Source organism: Typopeltis vanoorti, chromosome 17, assembly GCF_054136105.1.
Source record: "Typopeltis vanoorti isolate ZY-2024b chromosome 17, IOZ_Tvanoo_1.0, whole genome shotgun sequence".
NCBI lineage: Eukaryota > Metazoa > Arthropoda > Arachnida > Uropygi > Thelyphonidae > Typopeltis > Typopeltis vanoorti.
This window is the reverse complement of record NC_143565.1, coordinates 99,116,154-99,137,500: the sequence shown is the minus strand read 5'-3', so window position 1 is coordinate 99,137,500 and position 21,347 is coordinate 99,116,154. Positions and strand designations below refer to the sequence as shown.

Here is a 21,347-nt window from a genome sequence, read left to right as displayed (position 1 = left end):
GCACTGGAACATCGCTGGAATAAATGTATTAGTCTTAAGGGAGATTATGTTGAAAAATAAAAATAATTTTGAAATTATAAATTTGTGTTTTCATTGTTAGGCCGAGAACTTTTCAGAGACCACCCTCGCATATATGGATTAACTGTGGAAATTTATTAAGTCTCATTATTTGATTATAGTCATATAGTTGACTTTCAGTATAGCAAAATCTTATTTACTGTATACTGCATTGTTTTCTATAGTTAATTGGTATAGTAAAAAGATAAAATTATTATTAAATACATAGGTTACATCCAAGTTTAAGAAGTCTTTCTTGCACTTAAAATATTATTTGATAAAATGAATGTTAAATACAATGGTACTTCGACTTATGAACTTAATTCATTCCTGACTGCGGTTCGTATCTCAAAATTTCATGGGAAATCAATTAATCTGTTTCCAGATTTAGATTTATCATTTGCCATCTTCGAAGACAACTTGCAGAAAAACTTCAAAATGGTGACTACAGTTGAACCATCGACTACAGACAATTTAAATTGGTACAAAAACCAAGTGACGGCACTAGCAGCCGCTATGGAGACCACTATGCATGCACTTCATAGGAAATTTGCTGGATCCCCCCTTGCAGTCAAACATATGACTCACAAAACCTTACAAATCCACTTTACCATCTGTGGTCTAAACTCTAACCTTAATTGTGTCCACTACCACCTGCAGTCTACAAAACCCCACCTACTCTTTCTGGCAGAAACTTAGATATCACCTCCCTCAAGCATTATTCATCTGAACCTTCCAAACTACACACCCTTTAACTCCTTTCGACCTAGGTGTCTGTGTATACATCCGTTCCGACATACCTTTGCCAGAGAGCACCCAAACTAGAATCGCCTAAATTTGATCTTCTCTGGATGAAAATATCCCTACTCAACTCAGTCAAATTCATATGCTGTCTCTGTTGCTCCCCAAATGCAACCGACCACTCTGAGCTCTTTAATTTCCTCTTCCTAAAAATTGCCTTTCTCCAGTCCCACTTTCCCAACAGTGAAATAATCCTTTTAGGAGATTTTAATGTCCACAATACCAACTGGCTTTCTTCCTCCAGCTGTACTTGCAGGCAGAGATGCTGAAACATTTACCATCACTAATGACTTTTCACAACTCGTTCAGATGCCAACGAGAATACCTAATAACACAAACCATTCTCCAAACACCCTAGACTTCTTACTGACCAATGACCCTTCCAAATACACAGTGAATGTAATGGGCCTTCTACATTCTGACCACAACCTAGTGCTCATCTCCTCCTGCATGCAACAATGCTTACACAGCTACTCCCATACAAGAGTAATGTGGCATTATAACAGTGCCAAGTGAGACAGCCTCCGCAACTTCTATGCCTCATTCCCATGGTTAGACTATTGCTTCCGATCTTCCAACCCGAACACATGCACTGAACTCATAACCAAAGTAATCCTCACTGGCATGGAATCATGCATTCACCACAGTACTCTGACCTGCCATTTCCTAACTAAACCCTGGTTTTCCAAAACATGTGCCAAGGCAGTACAAATAAAAAACCAAACATACCATCACTGGCTCAGATCAAGAACCCTAACCTCCTTTAGAGCTTATACCCAAGTCCGAAACAAATGCAAAAAAACAATCAATGGTTCTAAAACAGAGTTAGAAAGAGCAAAAAGCAGGAAATTAGGAGCCTGTCCAAATGGCAGCTGAGCTTTTTGGTCTCTCGCCAAAGCAATCGGCCATACCTACTGCCCAACACTATTTCCACCTCTATCATATCCAGATGGCTCCATTGCATCATCTCCTACAGAAAAAGACTAATCTCCTGGCCTCACACTTTGCCTCCAATCCATGCACAATCGACAATGACAAATGTTCCCTAACCATTCCAGATGCCCAACATACAATGTACACCATATCCTTTGGCTAGAAAGAGATCAGCAAAACACTGTCTAAATTAGACACAAAAAAAGTCTCCTGGCCCTGATGGCATTCTTCCAAATGTCCTGAAGGTTTGCGTACTAGAACTGTCTCCTGTCCTATGTCGCTTATATATATACTGTCTTACTCCAGTGGTATCTATCCCACAGCCTGGAAATTGGTCTATATTCAACCCATTTTCAAAAAGGGCAATAAGTCACTGCCGTCCAACTACCACCCCATCTCGCTCACCTCAGTCCTGTCTAAAGTAATGGAAAAATTCATTGTTTCCCAACTCCTACACTACCTTGAAGCTACCTGTCTAATAAACGACCACCAGTATGGATTCCATCACTGCCGATCAACAGGTGATCTGTTCACATATGTCACCCATCTCTGGTCAAATGCCATGGAGAAGTTTGGCGAATCTCAAGCAGTTGGACTTGATATTTCCAGGGTGTTTGACCGGGTCTGGCACAAGGGCTTACTAAACAAACTGCCATCATTTGGTCTATCTCAAGACCTCAGTAATTGGATTGCCAGCTTTCTTTCTGGATGCTCACTGTGTGGGCGGGTTGCTCCTTATGCTCTCACCAATCCTCTTCCTACTATATATATATATCAATGACCTACTTCAGCTTATCTCCAACCCAATACACAGTTTTGCAGATGACAGCACATTGCACTCCTCCCTTTCTTTTGATAAACCTTACTCCACACAACTCTCCTCAACCTACAGACAACATCCACTACCCTTAATTGAGACCTCCCAGCCATCCTCCAATGGGGTTCAGATAACCTGGTCAATTTCAATGCAAATAAAACCCAGTACTGTCTCATTTCTCATTAAAAAGAACCAGTTTCTCCCCGTATTATTTTTGACAATACTCAAATTTCCAGACAATTTGAGATTTCCCTTCTTAGAATTACCTTGACATCAAGCCTCTCTAGTGAAACCGCGCGGTTGGCCTAGTGGCTTTGCGCTTCGCAACCATATGCCTGGGGAAGGAGTGTCCCAGGTTCGATTCCCGTTGTAGACGTGAGGAATTTGAGGATCTTCCTCAGGCATAGCCAAGTTAGCCGGTATTGGGCGTGGTCAGTAGGGTTTTTTCCGCCCTTTTTCATCCTGCAAACAGGCAAACCGGCCCCGTGAACATACGCCTCTACAGTCAAAATATATCCCCCCCCCCCCAGCGGCAGACCAGGCGACGGGTCGGTTGGGAGTAGTACTAACAAGAAGTCGCATCTAAAAGTAGCACGTGGACCCTGCATAGGAAGCGGGAATAACGCGTAGAAGAAGAAGAAGATCAAGCCTCTCTAGTATAAACATACAACAACCATTGCATCCTCAGCTTCTAAAAAAACTAGGATTTCTCTTTCGCTCAAAATGTTACTTCACCCCTGAACAGCTATTAACCTTATAAAATTCAGAAATCTGCCCAACCATTGAATACTGTTCCCACATATGGGGTAGGCCCCCCCAAAAGCTCCCTCAAATTGCTCGACTCCATACAGTGGAGAGCAATCAGACTTATTAATGACCCATCTCTTACCAACTCACCCCACCCCCACTTTCACACAGCCAATCGGTCTCTGCACTATGTGTCTTCTATAAATGTTTCCATGGAAAATGTTCATCCGAAATAGCATCAGTAATTCCCCTACTTAGTACTAATCTCGTTGAAACACATGCAGCTACTGCTCAACATCCTTACACGGTGGACCTTGAAACCCACAGAACAAGTTTCTTCTCCTCCTTCATTCCTACAACCGCTATACTATGGAAGAGTCTACCTCTTGATGTGTTCCCTATGGAATAATATATGCAGTCATTCAAATCCAATGTGAACAATAACCTTCTTTCTCAACCTCTATACGGTACTAATGTACTATAGGTTGATCTACCAAGCCCTCGTGTATGGACTCAACATTAAAAAAAAAAAAAAAAAAAAAAAAAAAAAAAAAAAACTGCTCTCAACTAAATGAAGAAAATGCAAAGAAATGGACAAGGAGCATTTTTACACAATAATTATGTATTTTGTATACCATTACATATTAATTTTTATTTATGAAATCTTTGATTTTACATGATTAGTATGAAAATCAGTATCATCATCAAATTCCTGCCATTTACCCTCAAGGGTGTGCAGGATATGATAGTACTACATGAAAAAAAATTACGTCATTACTAACTTCCTATCCACAATTTTCCTCCAAATCAGTCTCTTACTTTTTAAGACTCCAACATTATCAGATCTTATATTTCTATCATCTAAGGCACTTTGTACCATATCAATCCACCTATATCTTGGTCTTCCTCTGAGTTGTTTTGCTAATCTTTCATCACTCATTCTGTTTAAGTGACCATACCACCTGAGATTACCTCTGCTAACGCATTCCTGGATGCTGACAATGTCAAGTTCTTTCCTAATATCCTCATTTTTAATATGATATTGCCATTGATCCCATCTGTTCATGCCTATAATCTTTCTCAGGACTCATATCTGCAGTCTCTAGTCTTTGGTCAAGTGTTTTAATTCTGACCCAGCTCTCAGATCCATAAGTTAAAACTGGTTTGAACAATGTCTTGTATATAGCTAATTTAGTGTTCCGACTAATTTCTCTCTTATTCCATATGAATTTATTCAATTGACTACCTACCATACCAGCTTTGCTGATTCTGTTGTCTATTTCTATATTTAATTTCCCATCTTCAGTAAAAATTGTGCCTAAGTAGCTGAAATGTTTTACTTGTTCCACAGGTTCTCCATTCCAGTTGTTATTTTCAATGATCTTTGTCTTTTTATTGCTGACCTTCATACCGTATCTCTTACAACAGCTATTCAATTTAGTCAGAGAATCTTGCAGACTTTTAGCGGATTTATTTAGAAGTATAACATCATCTGCATAAAGCAAAGAGCTGACATTAACATCTCCAATTTTGATATCATGTTTAATACCACTTTCCTTCATAATGTGATCCATATAGATAATGAATAACAGAGGGGATGTACATCCTTGTCTCACACCAGATTTAACATTTAAACATCTTTCTGTACTTCCTTCAATTCTAACTGCTGACTTACAACTCAAATCAAGACTAAGTATTGCTTGATATACTGCCCCATTGACACCATATAACTGTAGCGTATTGAATAGCTTCTCTCTTGGCACCTTGTCATATGCCTTTTCCAAATTGACAAAACTTAAATACAGATCTTTGTTATATTCCCATGCTTTCTTGACTCTTTGTCATAAAGTGAAGATCTGATCCTGACAGCTTCTATTTGACCTGATTCCAGCTTGTTCTTCACCAAGCTTTTCTTCCACAATTCTTCTCAACCGTTTCTCAAGTATACTTGCATATATCTTACCTGGAACACTCAGTAGGGATATACCTCTGTAATTCTCACATTCAGTTTTATTTTCCTTTTTATATATGGGAACTATGAGAGCTCTATTCCAATCATCGGGAATACGTCCCTCTGTCCAGGCTTTCTGAACTATGCAGTGCAGCCACTGTAAGACTTTTATGCCACCATACTTCAGCATTTCTGGTCGAATATCATCTATTTCTGCTGCCTTTCCACATTTCAAGCCTTTGATGGATTTTTCTACTTCAATTATGGATATGTAATCCTGACTGCATGCCTGGTCAGTGTTTTTTTATCACTGTGCTGTCATCACTGCTTGTTTCATTTAGCAGTTTTCAAAGTAATTACTCCATACTTCAAGGATATCTTTTTCTCCCATTTTCATGTCACCTTTTTCATCTCTAATTCCCTTTACAGCACTCTTTCCTCCATTCCAGCTTCTTCAACAACCTCCAGGATATTTTGCCACCTTCTTGATATTTATTTTTTATATTCCTTTGCCAAAGTCCTCCCATGACTTTTGTTTAGCTAGTTTTACACAGTGTCTAGTATTTTTGCATTTGTCTCTGTATTCTCTAAGAGCACAAGCTGACTTATTTGACAGGAACTTTTGATATGCTTTCTTCTTTTCCTTCGCTGGCTCTTTAACTTCCTGTGTCCACCATGGTGTTCTAATTTTTCTATCCTTGCAGACAATTTCACCACATGCCTCTCTAGCTGAATCAATCAGGGTTTTCTTCAACGCTTGCCACTGAATCTCCAAGGTTTGGTTCCTGTTCTCAAACTCTTTCATTTTTTCTTCAATAATCTTTGTGTATTTTAGTCTACGGTTCACAACTGAAAGGTGCTCAACTTTTATTCACTTTAAAACTTTCTTACATGTTATTCTTTTCAATGTGAAATTCAATTTTATCCTGCTCAAGACTAAATAGTGATCACTTCCAATTTCAAATCCTCTGTACACTCTGGTGTCCTGCACCAAGGAGAAAACATCACTATCAACAATAACATAGTCAATGAGACTTTTCTTATTCCTTGCCTCTTCTTTCCATGTGAATTTATGCACACTTTTATGTTGAAACATGGTGTTAGTAATAACCAGTCCATATCCTGAGCAGAAATCCAACAGATGTTTGCCATTATTATTAGCTTTGCTCATTTCTCCAAATTTTCCCAAAATATTTTTGTATGTCTCACAATCATTTCCTACTCTGCTATTTAGATCCCCAACAAGGACCAACTTTTCCTTTTTCATTGTGTCAGTTGCTTTTTCTAAAGTCTCAAAAAATTCCTCCACTTCTACCTTAGTAGAACCTTCTGTGGGACAATAGGCACAAATAAATCTCATTGTCCAGTTCCCCATTCTCATATTTGCTGACATCACTCTACTTGAGACTGACTACCATTCAAGAAGATTAGCCTCGTATTTTGTGTTGAACACTATAGCTACTCCTTCTTTTCTTTGATTGTCATTGCCTGAATATAATGTTTTGTATTTATTGCTCAGAAAGATCTCACCAGTTTTGGTCTTTTTTGTTTCAGTATTATGTCGATCTGGTACTTATCTAATTCCTCAGCTAGCTCCATTTCTTTGCCATTCGAGCTTCTTATGTTGATAGTACAAATCTTTAACTCTGGTGATGTTGAGTTGTTGTGTGGTTTCAGATTTGTTCCAGTAGCTGACTTTTCGCTGTTTGCCTTGGTTCCCTGGGGAAAACAACGGGGGCCTTGTTTAACCAGGCGACGCCCCAGCCAGAATGAAATTTTGTCATGTTGTACCATCATTTTTTATTTTGGTTTAACCAATAAGAATCCAATTTAGTCGCCTAAATCCCAAATTGCAGCCCATCCTCATTCGTTCATTATCCAAGTAGATACTCAACAGGGTGCACCATGAGAAGGTGAGGATTGGACATTAGGTCAGAAGCTCTGGTCGGTTCTCTGCATTCCTTTAAAGGCTATGTGGAGGTCTCTTCTCAGTTATACAGCTTTGACGCTTAAGCATCCCATATGAAAATCATCTTCCATGAAATTGTAAAAAAAAAATCTATTTTCTTGTGGCTGGTTTGGTGGTTCAGGAATTTTCGATTTGTTGTCATCAGTTGCTTCTTTTTGTCTCTTAGGTGAGGGAGGTTTAAAAAGTCTATCCAACATTGACTGAATCTGTTGTTTCATTTCACCCTTCTAAAATGATTGATGACATTGTCATTAATCACTGATATCATCCGAAATTGGTTTGGATGCCACTTGTTAACCGTTGCTTGCAATTCACCCTGGTGCTGCAAGATTTTTTTTTACAACACTTGTTGGAATTGCTCCCTTTTTGTTGCTGTCTTCTTCATTCTCTGAAGACATTTGCTTTTCCTCCTCATCCCTTTCTTTTTCCTGCTCTCTTCTTAACTCCTGTAGCTCTTCAGCATTCATTTCAACATTGTGCTCCTCTACGCCTGCTTCATCAACTTCCAAATGAATGGTCTTGCCCAGGGAGACAACTGTATCTACAATGTCAATATCACTTTCAAGTCCTTCCAATTCAGATCCTCAAGCCATAACTTTTTCCATTCTGATTTTAGAGTTCTCTCAGAAACATCTTCCAGTGCCTGACTAATAAGATGCAAACAATGAATAATATTGAAGTGAATCTTCCAGAATTCCCCGAGGGTTAATTCTATGTTGGTGATAACTTCGAAAGAGCTTTGGTATGAAGCTTTTTGAAGTTGGAAATAACATATTGATTTATTGGTTGTAGGAGTGGAGTGGTATTAGGAGGCAAGAACTTAATTTTGATGAAATTAAACTCTTCATCCAAATCTTCCAACTGTGGTGGATGTGCTGGAGTATTGTCCATTATATGAAGAACTTTCTCAGGCAGACTCTTTTCTTGTAGATACTGTTTCACTGTTGGAGCAAAGACCTTTTGTCATCCACTCACAGAAGAATTGCCTGGTTACCCAGGTTCTGTTACCTCTCCACATAACGCTGAGTTTCTGCCTTTTTTTAAAAAAACTCTAGGATTTTCAGAGTGGTAAACTTACAGGTTTTACCTTCAGGTCACCACTGGCATGGCACAAAAAAAGCAAAGTTAGTCTTTCATTGGCTTGTGTCCTGGCAGTGCCATTTCCTCCTTACTGATGAACTTTCTCTTAGGCATTTTCTTCCAGAAAAGCCCAGTTTCATTGCAGTTGAAAACTTGTTCTGGTCTGTAACCTTCTGACTTCATCAGTTTCTGAAATTCCTTCACGAGCCTTTCAGTGGATACTGGTTCTATTCTTGAATTTCTCAAACCATCCTTTGCTAGCTTTAAACTCTTTGCCGATGTCTTTGCTACTCTAGTGGACGGCAAGTTCTGCGAAACATCTTTGTAAATAGTTTGAGCTTGTAAACAGATCATGTTTTTAGATACATGATCTCCTTTCATTAATCCAGACAAATAGTAAAGTTTCCATTTCTTCCATAACTTTATTTCTTTGAGATGACATGATAGATACTCCTTTGGCCACATCCAGTTCCTTATAAATATCTGCTTTCTTGACAGTTGTTGCTATAGTGGATTTGGACAAGTCATACTGCTTGCACAGATCACTTTGCCTGACTCCTTTTTCATATTTTTCCACAATCTATTTCTTAATTTCTATTGTGATTCTCTTCTTCTCTTCTTTCTTAGTTTTCTTTGACCCCAAGTTGGGGCCAAAATAATACGTTGATCAGTGAAATGATGCTTATCTGGTAGATTATTCAGAAAATAAACGTGAAGCTACAATAGAAAGAAATATATACAGTACACATAATACAAACATAAAAAAATCTTCACGAAGTGTATTGTTTGTTTACACAAATCCGAAATAGATGCACAAAAAAGCAAATACGTGCAGCGTTCGTCGTATTTCAGATAAATACGATGTAGTAATAACAATTGTTACACTTAGAGATGGTTCAGCACGTCTCAGCTAAACGTGCATACATATATGCGGTGCTGTACTCTGCATTAAGCCTGTTTCTAGTACCAGGGGGAAAAGTTAAAAAAAAGTATAATGTAAAACAGGCTTTAGTTCATTTGAAAAGAAAAGCATCATGGTTCATATCTCAAGTCTAGGTTCGTATCTCCAGGTCAAAATGTGATATGAAAATAGTTCGTATATCTTGAAAAGTTCGTATGTCGAGCGGTTCGTAATTCGAGGTACCACTGTAATTATAAAATGTCCAGGTTAGGTCCAAATTTAAAAATTATCAATAACACATAAAATGAAATAAACCTTGTTATGCAGATGGAACAAAATTTTATCCCAAACTCTTTAGGTAGAGTGGAATCTGATCATCTTCTTAATTCTTGATGCAGCCACATTCTCTATTTGTTCATTTTTTGCTAGTCTTCTTGCATATGTTCTGCCTTATGTTTCTTTGGTCAGTCTCAATGCCACACTGCTCCTTCTATATTTTGTCTAACAGTGAAAACATCAACACTCTTCTTGCTCACCATTTGGTTAAATTAGTTGTTATGCCATCCCTTCTACTGCATTATTAGTTCTGGCTTCACCTGCCATTGTTTTTTCATATACATTCCATATCCCAATTGGGTATCGTCATAGTGGATAGGATAGGGATTCAGCAGCTCACTTTTTTTTGTCATCAAGCCTTAAACTATGTCATTAGATGACAGATATATTGGAAAGAGTTATTGTAAAGAGTTGGCTGTCATTCAGTTGTCCTTGAATCTTATAGTTACTACATGTAAGAGTTGATTATATTAATATCACCTGTTTTCTTGTGATAAAGACATTGTATATCCAGCTTAATTGGTGCACATGGCTATTTACCAAAAAATACTTAAACAAACATATTTAATTTTTTAATATTAAAAAATAATACTCTTTTACTTTCTACCCTAGATATAATTTTATTCAAAAACTTATTTAATTATTACAGACTCCAGTTCAGATGAAGAAGGTAATGGTGTTTTCTATTCTGTGTATGATCAGTGGAACAGACAGCGTCACAAACAGAGAAAAGCGCAGCAGCAAAGTATACAAACTAAAATAGCTGTAACTTTAAACATTGCTCATGGCAAGGTAACACTGTGTACACCTCTCAGGGTAAGTGCACATTTCTTGATGCATCACTTTTTCTTGATATATTTATCAAATACATTAATTATTATTATTATTACCATTGCTAAAGCTGTGTCTTCTTTTCCAAATGTAATGGAACTGCTAGCATTTATTTATTTATTTTTATGAATCCTACTTATGAAAGGCTGCTAGTCTGAAAGAAGAAGAGGAGAAGAAATGGGTTGGACTGTGAATGAATGCTGAGTGGCTGCTTCTCATCTTATAGGTTTAGTGGAAAGCAGATGAATGAATATAGTAATCCCAGTTCACTCGAATATACAAGCATATATATAGAAATACCTAAGCAGAAACAGACCACCTGCGACACAGCAGCCAGAATGAGTCTGTCAGAGAGAGAGGAGATCATTATTTAGCTGAATTGGCCTCTTCCAGACAACATCAAGAATGGAAGTTTTTAAGTCATCATTTCCAACATGAAATTAGTATCCTAAATTGGATTGATTTGATATTTGTATAAAGTTAGAATGATAGGTGGAAAGTAATATCTTGAACAGAAAAGAATACCAAATTTCATGACATTGAGGAAGCTACGAATGTAATGTGTTTATCCCAGGAAAGGTTAGAAATAAATGTCAGCAAAAGAGGAGAAGTGATCTGACTTGACTGATAAAGTAAGGATGGAAAGTTTTTTTGGAAAAGAAGATGTGAATATATTTTGGTGGTGTCTTGATTGTTCTCGTCATTGAAAATAGCATTCAGATAAGTGTTGAGCGCATTGATTACAGAATTTCTTGAAGGTCTAAATGTTTGGGCACTCTGAGGTTTGTTAAATGAGCAAGAAGAATGAAGAGTGCAAATTTTTTTTTTTAAGTCAGCTGAAGTTTGTCAATCTGTGCCACAGATAAGTGGTGTTTTGCTCTCCTGGAAATGTAGAACTTGCACTGTTTTAGACAGATATTGGTTAGTATTTTGTACATGAGATTTTACAAAATTGAGAAAGCCATGGATGTAATGTGCTAGCATGTATGTCACATTGTAGCAGTTTCATCTATATTCTCACTCTAGTGCCTCTGAAATCACTGCTAGCCATTTGCTCAGCTGTCATTGCTAGGGACTAAGAAATGGGAACTGAGTGCCCTGATTTCCAAAGGCTAGAACTAAAAGAGCCCTGCTTAATCTATTTAGGGAAGGAAAAAAGATGTTACAAGATATATTTTTTAGTTTTAAATTAAGTGACAGTTACTGAAAAAACTGTTATACAAAGGATAGTAATATTTGTGCTAATCAACAAACATAATATGATCAAGTTAATATGAATTCAGTTCTTGTTGTACAATACTGGGTGTTCATATTGGACCTTCCTAGTTTCAATGTGTTACTACTACTTAAGCGTATGGACTATGGTGTTGAAATTGTACAAATGAGAAGAAACACTCACCAAGTTTTTGTAAAAAAAAAATTATGGATGAAACCTGTAGAGTCTCTAGAACGTTTGAACAACCTAAACCTTACATATTTTCACATTATGATTTTTTACCATTCTTTGAAAATAGGGAGGTCCAATGTAGACACCCTGTATTTTGGCTGCTAGCATATATGTCAGGAAAAAAAGTTTTAATTTTGTGTCATGACAAGTAATTTAATAAATGAAATAAATTATATATATATATATATATATATATATATATATATATATATATATATATCCTTTCTACATATATATATATATATATATATCCTTTCTAATTTTTTAAATTTTAATTTTTTAATTTCTAAAATTTTTTTTCCCCAGGATAATAGTAGCAATGTTCTGCCAGGTCAGCATGGAGAGCTGCAAATGTGTGTTGAAGATACAACATTTTTTGCTTCATCATGTTATAGGGGTAATCCAAATGAAAGTTATATTTGCTTTCAGGCAAACAAAGGTGTTTTATATCATAATGGTGAGTTTTTACTAGTTGGTTTTTAATTGCTATTGTTTTTTTAACTCTTTGCCTCTTTAAAACAAGCAAAGGATTTAATTTTAATAAATATGTGGTTCTAGGTTCCATTTCAGTGCTTTCTAATTTATTTTTAAGTCATAGTAGTTTAATTACATCGCTAATTTTTTTTGTATATACAACTTGAAAGCAGTATGTAATTGTAGGTCAGATTAAAGATTTTCATCACTTAAAGTAGACAAAGAATTCATTGTCTGTTGTTCTGAAACCTTGAACAAAAAGTTCAGTTAGTTCAATTCCTAAGAAATCAATTTTGAAAAGACTTGAATTTTCAGGGGATCATTGTTTGGACTGCTAGCTGTATACACTTGAATTTCTCTTTTTTACTGATACAAGCTAGGATAGTGAGGATTGTTGGTACAGTTGTCTTAAAACTTGATCAAAGACAGAATGTTATCTTCTTCAAATACTTGTAATATTTCCAACCATGAAAATGTGAAATCCTTTAGTGCCTTAGTAATTTGGGTATTTAGTAAGATAAGCTGGAAAATCTATTCTGAAAACCAAACATTTTTTATGCTACTTTAGGCCTCTGGTAATAAAGATTGTTGCACTAGGAAAACAAATTATATTTTTTCTCACTCACTCACTCACTCACTCTCTCTCTCTCTCTCTCTCTCTCTCTCTCTCTCTCTCACACACACACACACACACACACACACACACACACACACACACACACACACACACACACACACACACACACACACACAAAATCATTTCATTTTCTCAGAGAAGAAACATATGTTCCAATTAAAATAACAGTATATCATCAGTGTGGAACAAACCAGCCATTTAAAGAGAGAGAATACAAAATAAAATACAATTATCAGTTAACCAGAAAGAGCACAGGTGCTGTGACCTGGAAGGATAATATTAAAAGATTAGTAACATTTTTGATTTTTACTAAGATGAAAATCCTCTCAGATTTCAGGATTGAGAGGCATTCATTCTTATTTAAGACTGCTATGAATTAAGTTGGCATCATTCATTAGATACTGTGTTCAGTCTCAGCACATGTTGCACAGAACTAAACTAATGTGCTTTAAAGTGCTTAGTGTAATACAGATGCTCACTAATACTTTTTCTGCCAAAGCAGTCTGGACAAAGTATGTTAAATTACACTCACAAGGATTGTGATAGACATTAACTAGAGATATAGGTGAAAATTGTCTTTCATAGTTTGGGGGGGGGGATATTATATATTTTTCAATTAATAAGATTTTTAGTTAGGTATCACGTAAACTTCAAAATTCTGCTGTTAACTGTTCTGGCAAGATGGATTGATGATTGGACCTGTGGTCCTCTTGTATCCCTTTGTCAGATTTGCAACAAAATTTCTGGGTTAATGAATAATATTATTGAGTACTTGGCTTTCCCGTTATGGGCTATTGATGGCCAGTGAGTTTTTTTTTTCGTTTCCCCTTAAAAACTACTTGTTTGGTATGGTTTTTGGGATGTTTGTCCCAAGATATTTGTTCTATCTTGAGGTGGTAGACCTTAAGGGGCTAGGCATACTATTGAGGCTTTGGCTTATTCAATTTGGGCTTCTGGCATGGGATTTAAAAACTTATCTGTTCTATGTGGATTTGGGTCATTTGCAGGATCGTGCTCACTGTAGTCTACTGCTTGGTTGATTAGGGTTGGATAGCAAAGAATTTTGCAGCCTTTTTTGTGCAGGAAAGTTTTGATCTCAGGGATATCGGCTTCTCGGTAAAGCTGTATGTTACTTACGACCCATGGCAGCCAAACATCAGGACTGGTCTAATCAGCATCTTGTATAGCAGCAGTTTGAATTCTGTACTTAGCCAGCTATGACGATTCAGCAACAGTTATAGATGCTCTATTTGGTTTTGAGCAGACATGATCATTATGAGATGTAAAGCGAAGCTTTTTATCTAGTTGCCATGGAATAGGGTGCTAAACATGACAACTTTGCCCTCTGGTGACACTCATCTTCATGTAAAGCACTGCAGTGATCTTCTTATCTGCATTAACAACAATTCACCATTTTTTTTGAACCATTATCCTAATATTGAGACTGCATTTTGCAGTTGGTCAGTTGTCAATATAGGTTGCAAGGAGCAGACCAATTTTGCAGTATCATCTATGTACAGGCTATTGTGATGGCAACACATATATATGATATGATGTCAATCATATATACATATATGACTGACATCATATAGATAGCAAAGAGCAGAGGTGTAGTAGGGAGCCCTGGGGGGAACACCTGCAGTGATGTTGCTTTCAGAAGACCTAATTCCCTATAGTTTCACTCAGAGTTTGCGATCGCTCAGATATGATTTGTTAAGTTTGACCAGTCCTAGTGGAAATAGTGGAGTTTGAAAAGAAGCCCATTATGCCATATTTTGTCAAATGCTGTACTAATGTCCAGGAAGATTGTTCCTGCTTCATGCAAAGCGACATAAGGATAGCACATAATGACAGTGACTTCTCTCACTTCAGGACTGAAACGGAAACTGGTAGTAGTATTATGCGTGTTGGAGCATGCACTAGTGGTAAGCATACAGTAGCTAATAAATGTTGTGAGAGATATGGAAAAATTTTTGGAAAAAGTTAGTGTGGAAAGTTTCATTAGTAGTAGTTTTTCATAAAGAAAGAAAGATGTTTTAAAAGTTTTAGCTGTTTCATTATGAATGCAACTGGAAATAGCAATTGTGGAAGAAATTAAAGGAATTTTGGAACTTGATAAATGAAGTTTTTCACACTGAAGGAGAAATGTTTATCAGATATTAAAACTCCATTAGAACAGTACCGATTTCATCTCTGTTATTTGAGATTAGATACTTCAATTTTAAATGGCTGATTAATTTTTCTCATAGATTCTTTGTATAGGAAGAGTAAAGAAAGTTGTGCATTTTGAAAGTTGGAAGAAGGAAATTTTATACGACTTACTAGAAATCTTTTAAAGAAAAACATGGGAATATTTATATTAAAGATTTCCTTGTCTGAACTTTGCATCTCTTACTATGAAAAGGAAATCGACAGTTATTTTCAAAATTTTTGTAAGAGAAGTAATTTTTAGGATAAAGAACTGTTTTTGCTGAAAAGAGAAACCATTTCTTTCAACTTTTATTACAGAAGTCTGGATGTGCTTAAGAAACACAATGTCCTTTTTAGTTGACATATTTTGGACCCAGATAAGATGTGATTTATATATCTTTTAAGATCTTAAGAGGAGATTCTATTAAATTCAGATTGTTGTATATTTGTTTTTATTTATATGTCTGAGAATTATTAAACTATCTCTTATTTGTATATGGAAGTGTGAGTAGAGTTGTGGACTCAGAATCAGATTTGCAACAAATAAGGAGCAATTCTTGGTTTACTGGGGTCAGAGTTGGTAAAATGTATTGACTCTAACTCCTAATGAATTTAAATTGTAATATAAATAATATATTAAAATTTCCTATTTTACAGATAATAATTTGATTAACCTATTTTTTTCAAGATATATTTTAATTTCAAGTATTTTGCAAATTTCAAGATAAAACATTTTATGATAATTTATATATTATATTAGTGAAAGTGGCACCCCATGAGAAAATTTTCAATGGCAAAAAAAGTTCAACAATGTCCACTGTTTTTGAACACTTTACAATAAAAACAGATGGGAAATATAATGTGTGCCAATATTATTGAAGATTATAATTGAAAAAGCATGTGATGCAAAAATTAGTAGTTTGTGTGGTTCATATAAAATTGCATCTACAAAAGCATCAAATTTAAAAAGACAGTGTTTTTATCCTAAAGAGTTAAAAGCTGTGAATGAGAAAGACATCAACAAAAACATTCCTGCTACTTCAGGGCTAAAAAAAGATCAAAACTCTACTTTAGGCCAGACACAACTCCCAAGAGTCTTTACATCTGACAAAGTTACTGTAACAATGATGCCAGAAAAGTTTAAAAACCACACCATTGAAATGGCAGTGAAGAATAGTGTACCTCTATCCTTTTTTACACAACCAGCCTTTTCTTAAATGGAGAAATGGCTAGAAAACTTGGAGACTGAGTTGAGGATACTGTAAATTAAGGAGTCGGAATCAGAGTCGAAGCTTTTATGTACCAACTCCACAGCTCTGAGTGTGAGAACTCAATTTGCTTAATTATTGTTGAAGATAAGATTGAATTTTAAAAATAGAAGGGAATTACCATAGCAGTATACATATATTAGGATCTTAGTGTGCCTAGATTTCAGTATAGAAATTCAATTGACTTATTATTATTATGTGACACCTCCAGGGAGTCCAAAGACTGCCTGGAGGTGTCATATAACTTGCAACAAATATTTTTACAAATGGCACAGTTGTCATGTTTTATGCTAAGCTTTCTACAGGGAAGTATGAGAAACAATTTATTGTGTGTTTCTTGAATGGCTGGAAGTCATAATCTTTTGCAAAAAACAGTATGACAAAGATTTTCAGGTGTCAGATAATGAAATAAAGAGAGAAGGATAAGAAGTCAGTAATTTGTTTTTTATGTGAATTCCACCCATGGCAGGCTATAAAGCTAGATTACATGTAGTCAGCATGGAGCAGCGCTCATAAAAATGCTTCGGCAATGAGAGACAGAAAACAGAACATTTATGAGAAAGTGATTGGAGTGAATTTGTTAAGAGAGCAGCAGTCACCTATTAAACGGATTACCCTCTTCTGGATAATAAGTCAATTTTAGGTTTAGTTTACCATCAGCCAAATCTGAAAACAAAATCTGAAAACCATGCCTTCCTTCTGACAGTGCTAAATTTAGTAGCCTCTCAGCCATGAAACTTGGATTAATGCAGTAAACCCTTGATTTTACGGACTTGGGATTTAATGGACAAAATTTCTGGTCCATTTTAAAATTAACACTCTGTTAATTTTAAAATGCTTTTAACCAAGATTTGCTTATAATCAAATTAGTTCTAACGCTTGCCGGCCGATGCATTTGGAAAATCTATTTTATTATATAACGGATGTTCGGATTTAATGGATCCCCCTTGCTCTAATTAGTCTGTTTTATATCAAGGTTTTACAGTATAAGCCTCATTACTTTCACAGTAGTGCAATTATTCTTATCTACATAGCTTTGCTCTGGTTTTTAAAGTATTTTTGATGTTGAAAGTTTATTTTTCACTTCGTTAGACTATAATAAATTTAGTTTAATCCTTTATCCAAGTGTGAGCAAACAAAGTTTGTGCCTGAAAATATCTTCAGAACTGGGGTAAGGAAGTAGAACACCAGGAAACTCGTTGCAAAGGTAGAGCAAGCTTACATCAGTCCTATCTCAGTATCTCCCATGATGCAAAACACATCTCCTTGCAGAGATGTATAATATTATGCATTAAGAGAAGGGCCACTACCCAGACTAGTTTCGACCTTTGTTGAGGTCTCTTCAGTGGGAGCCAGGCCCAGATGTGGAGATACCAGGCAGAAGCAATAGCAAGGTCATCTCTACCTATAGGAGTTGCCAAAAGGTGTGCCACCTTTTTTATTAAATTACTCTGGATTTAGATAAAGATGTTGAAAATTTATTTTTCACTTGGTTAGACTATAATAAATTTAGTTTAATCCTTTATCCAAGTGTGAGCAAATAAAGTTTGCACCTGAAAGTATCTTCTAACTAATCTAACTAAATTTATTATAGTCTAACCAAGTGAAAAATAAACTTTCAACATCTTTCTCTAAATCCAGAGTAATTTAATAAAAAAAGGTGGCACACCTTTTGGCAACTCCTATAGGTAGAGATGACCTTGCTATTGCTTCTGCCTGGTATCTCCACAACTGGGCCTGGCTCCCACTGAAGAGACCTCAATAAAGGTCGAAACTAATCTGGGTAGTGACCCTTCCCTTAATGCATAACATTATACATATCCACAAGGAGATGTGGTTTGCATTATGAGAGATACTGAGATAGGAGTGATGTAAGCCTGCTCCACCTTTGCAACGAGTTGCCTGGTGTTCTACTACCTTACCCCGGTCCTGAAGATACTTTTAGGTGCAAACTTTGTTTGCTCACACTTGGATAAAGGATTAAACTAAATTTATTATGTTCTTAAAGTATGTATCCTGTAGTTAGTTCACCTGTCTTGTGGAAGAAAAACCCTGTCACCTTTATGAAACCAGCTTACTCATAAGCAGCCTGAAATGCCCCCTCCAAAGGTTATTCATATCCTGGGAAGAATTTTTTTTTTTTTTTTTTTTAAAAAGGCATTACTGGCATTACTGATTACATACTGACTGAACTATGGCAATTCTTTGTTAAGTTGAGTTCTATTTCGCTTTTCATGTTATTTGATTTACATTTACAAGGGAGAACAAACATACTTAACCTACCTTACTGCTTGATTTGATTTTTTTTTTTTTTTTGTGGGGGGGAATTAATGCATTTTTATCTAGCTTGACTAGTTTAATTTATATTAATGATTTTATTCTTGAGTTTTAAAGCCTCTTTTTTTAATTTTCAGGCTAACATTTGACCCAGTTAAGTTTTCTCTGGCTGTATAAATTGTATAATAAATCTCCCTCTCCTTACCTTGTGTACATGCAATTATCACTTGTCATGTATTCAATAAAGTAAATTGATTAACAAATTCATTTCTTTGGAAATAGGCATGAGACAATCAAAATTGGAGCATAGCAGAGTACCACCATTTAACAAAACACCACCATCCTTTCTTAAACCCATAATATATTGTTCTGAACCTGGAGTTCCTCTCAAGCAAGGGATGGTAGTTGGTACAGGTGGTGATAGTCTCGATGTTCTTACTATTGCTATTAATGTCAGTGCGGATGAAGAACAATTTCTTAAGGTTAGTGCTTTTTTATAACAGGATAAAATCTTCGGTTTTGGAATTACTTATTAATTCAGTTTTAATAATGCACTTATTGGGAAAAAGGCATAATTTCTTTTGTATAACATCCAAAAGACATTCTTTGTTGAAAGATAATTTTTATTACATTGTTTGCATTATTTAAATTACATTTTTAAACAGATGTGATCTACTGAATAACACAACAAACATTTTCTTGTTGATTGAGTTTCAGTTGTACAGAAGTATAAATTATAAATAGAAATTTTACAGCTTGTATATGAGAAAAATATGACTTCTGCATTAATTATACCCAGGTAACTTCTTGGATCTCATCAGCTCCCAATGATGAGACCTCAGTAAAGGTTGAAACTAGTCTAGGTAGTAACCCTTACCATAACACATACCAATATACTCCATCCAAAAGGCAATGTGCTTTGCATTTTGTTTTGTATTAAAAAATTAAGTATGCTTCAGTCCTAAGATTTCTTCTCACCAGCTAGGAATATATAGAATGCTATGACACTATCTACCAATCATTGTCCAGATATTCCTGTTATTTGAAATTATGGACCATTTCAGGTTTGTTAATAACATAAAAACTGCGTAGGAAGCAGTATTTCATCGTAGCAGTTGAACTCAGTGATTTCAAGAGAGGTGTCATCGTGGGCTGTCACATTGGTGGCATGCCCACTGACAGGGACAGAAGGGTGTTAAAACAGGGGTGGTGCAAAAACCAGCTACAATCGATGGTCTGTGTCGATTGTAGCTGATTGATGAGCTTCAGAGCACCAGTAACACCATGGTGAGCACTAATACTATATGAAAAAAACTGGATTTTTACAGAAGAGTAACAGCACACAAGCCAAACATCAGAACAACGAACAAGGGGCTGATGCAAAGAACATGTGAACTGGAAATTTGACCAATGGAAAACGCTACTCTGGAGCGATGAATCAAAGTTCACCTGTTTCTGGTATGATGGCAGGGGGTGGTGGCCTGGTGAACACTTGTTACCAGTCTGTTGTGCCCACAGTAAAGTTTGTTGGCAGAGGAGTAATGGTGTGGGGTGCATTCAGCTGGTTTGGTGTGGGACCACTGGATGTTATCCATGGTTCCATGAAGGCCGCTCCTGAGTATCCAGAATATCAAGGTATATTCTGGATAATCAGGTATATTATAATAGTAACATGGATCTATTCCATAAAAACTCCACAGTGTAGGTAGCTCCTGATTATTCAGAATATCAAGGTACTATCAAGACAACAATGCCCCATGCCACAAAGCTGCAGCAATTATGGAATTATATGAAGAGATAGATGTTAAATGATTCCCTGGTCTGTGCTGAGTCCTGACCCCAACCCCCATCGAACACCCTTGGGAAGAATTGGAGTGGCAATTGAGATCCAGAGCAGCATGTTCTCGATCTGTTGCTGAATTTAGTGCTGCTCTGATGGAGGAATGGAGACAAATTCTATCCATTGTCTGCCGCACATTAGTGGAAAGCCTCCCTCAAAGGGTGCAGTAGGTGATCAAAGACAAAGATGGACATATGTGGTATTAGGGTTTGCCTGCTAGTATCAGTTGTAAATTGCTAAAGTGTTCGGACAATTATTTGGTAGATAGTGTATAGTCCAACAAAAAATTTCAGTACTTGACCATGCAGGGAAACGGGGAGGCTCAGGGTGGACATGGGTACACAGCATGAGAAAGGTGGAGGTGAGAGCATGTGTAGACAGGAAAGAAATGGGATGACCTGGGATCAAGAGGAAACAGTTGGAATTGAAAAGGATTTTAAAATGAATAAGCAGAAAGGGAAATGGCCCTAGTCGAGCATGGAGAGATCACATTGAGTGAGTGGTGCTAGTTCCACTAAAATCCAGAAATGAGCTGTTCTGTTTGTATACAAATGCTAGAAGTATAAGAAACAAGGCAAATGAAATGGTTGCATTAATTGTGTCTGTTCACCTAAAGATTGTCGGAATAAATGAGACATGGTTGGAAGAGGACGACATCCTGACAGGAATAGAGATGAAAGGGTATGATGTTTCATGAGGATAGAAAGGGTAAAAAGGGAGGGGGAGTGCTATTGATGATAGAGAAAGAGTTATGTCCATACAAAGTAGAGATGCAAGAGGGAAATATTACC

The 21,347-nt window shown here is 36.3% G+C and overlaps 1 protein-coding gene across 1 annotated transcript in view; it reads left to right on the top strand.

Annotated features, from left to right (window-relative positions):
* Atg2 (Autophagy-related 2) overlaps nucleotides 1-21,347 on the top strand; it is a 616,887-nt gene that overhangs the window by 239,408 nt on the left and 356,132 nt on the right. The window contains exons 21-23 of the mRNA XM_090407292.1: nucleotides 10,242-10,408; nucleotides 12,177-12,327; nucleotides 18,999-19,198. Coding sequence (XP_090263418.1) covers nucleotides 10,242-10,408; nucleotides 12,177-12,327; nucleotides 18,999-19,198 — 518 coding nt within the window. The remainder of the gene's footprint in view (nucleotides 1-10,241; nucleotides 10,409-12,176; nucleotides 12,328-18,998; nucleotides 19,199-21,347) is intronic.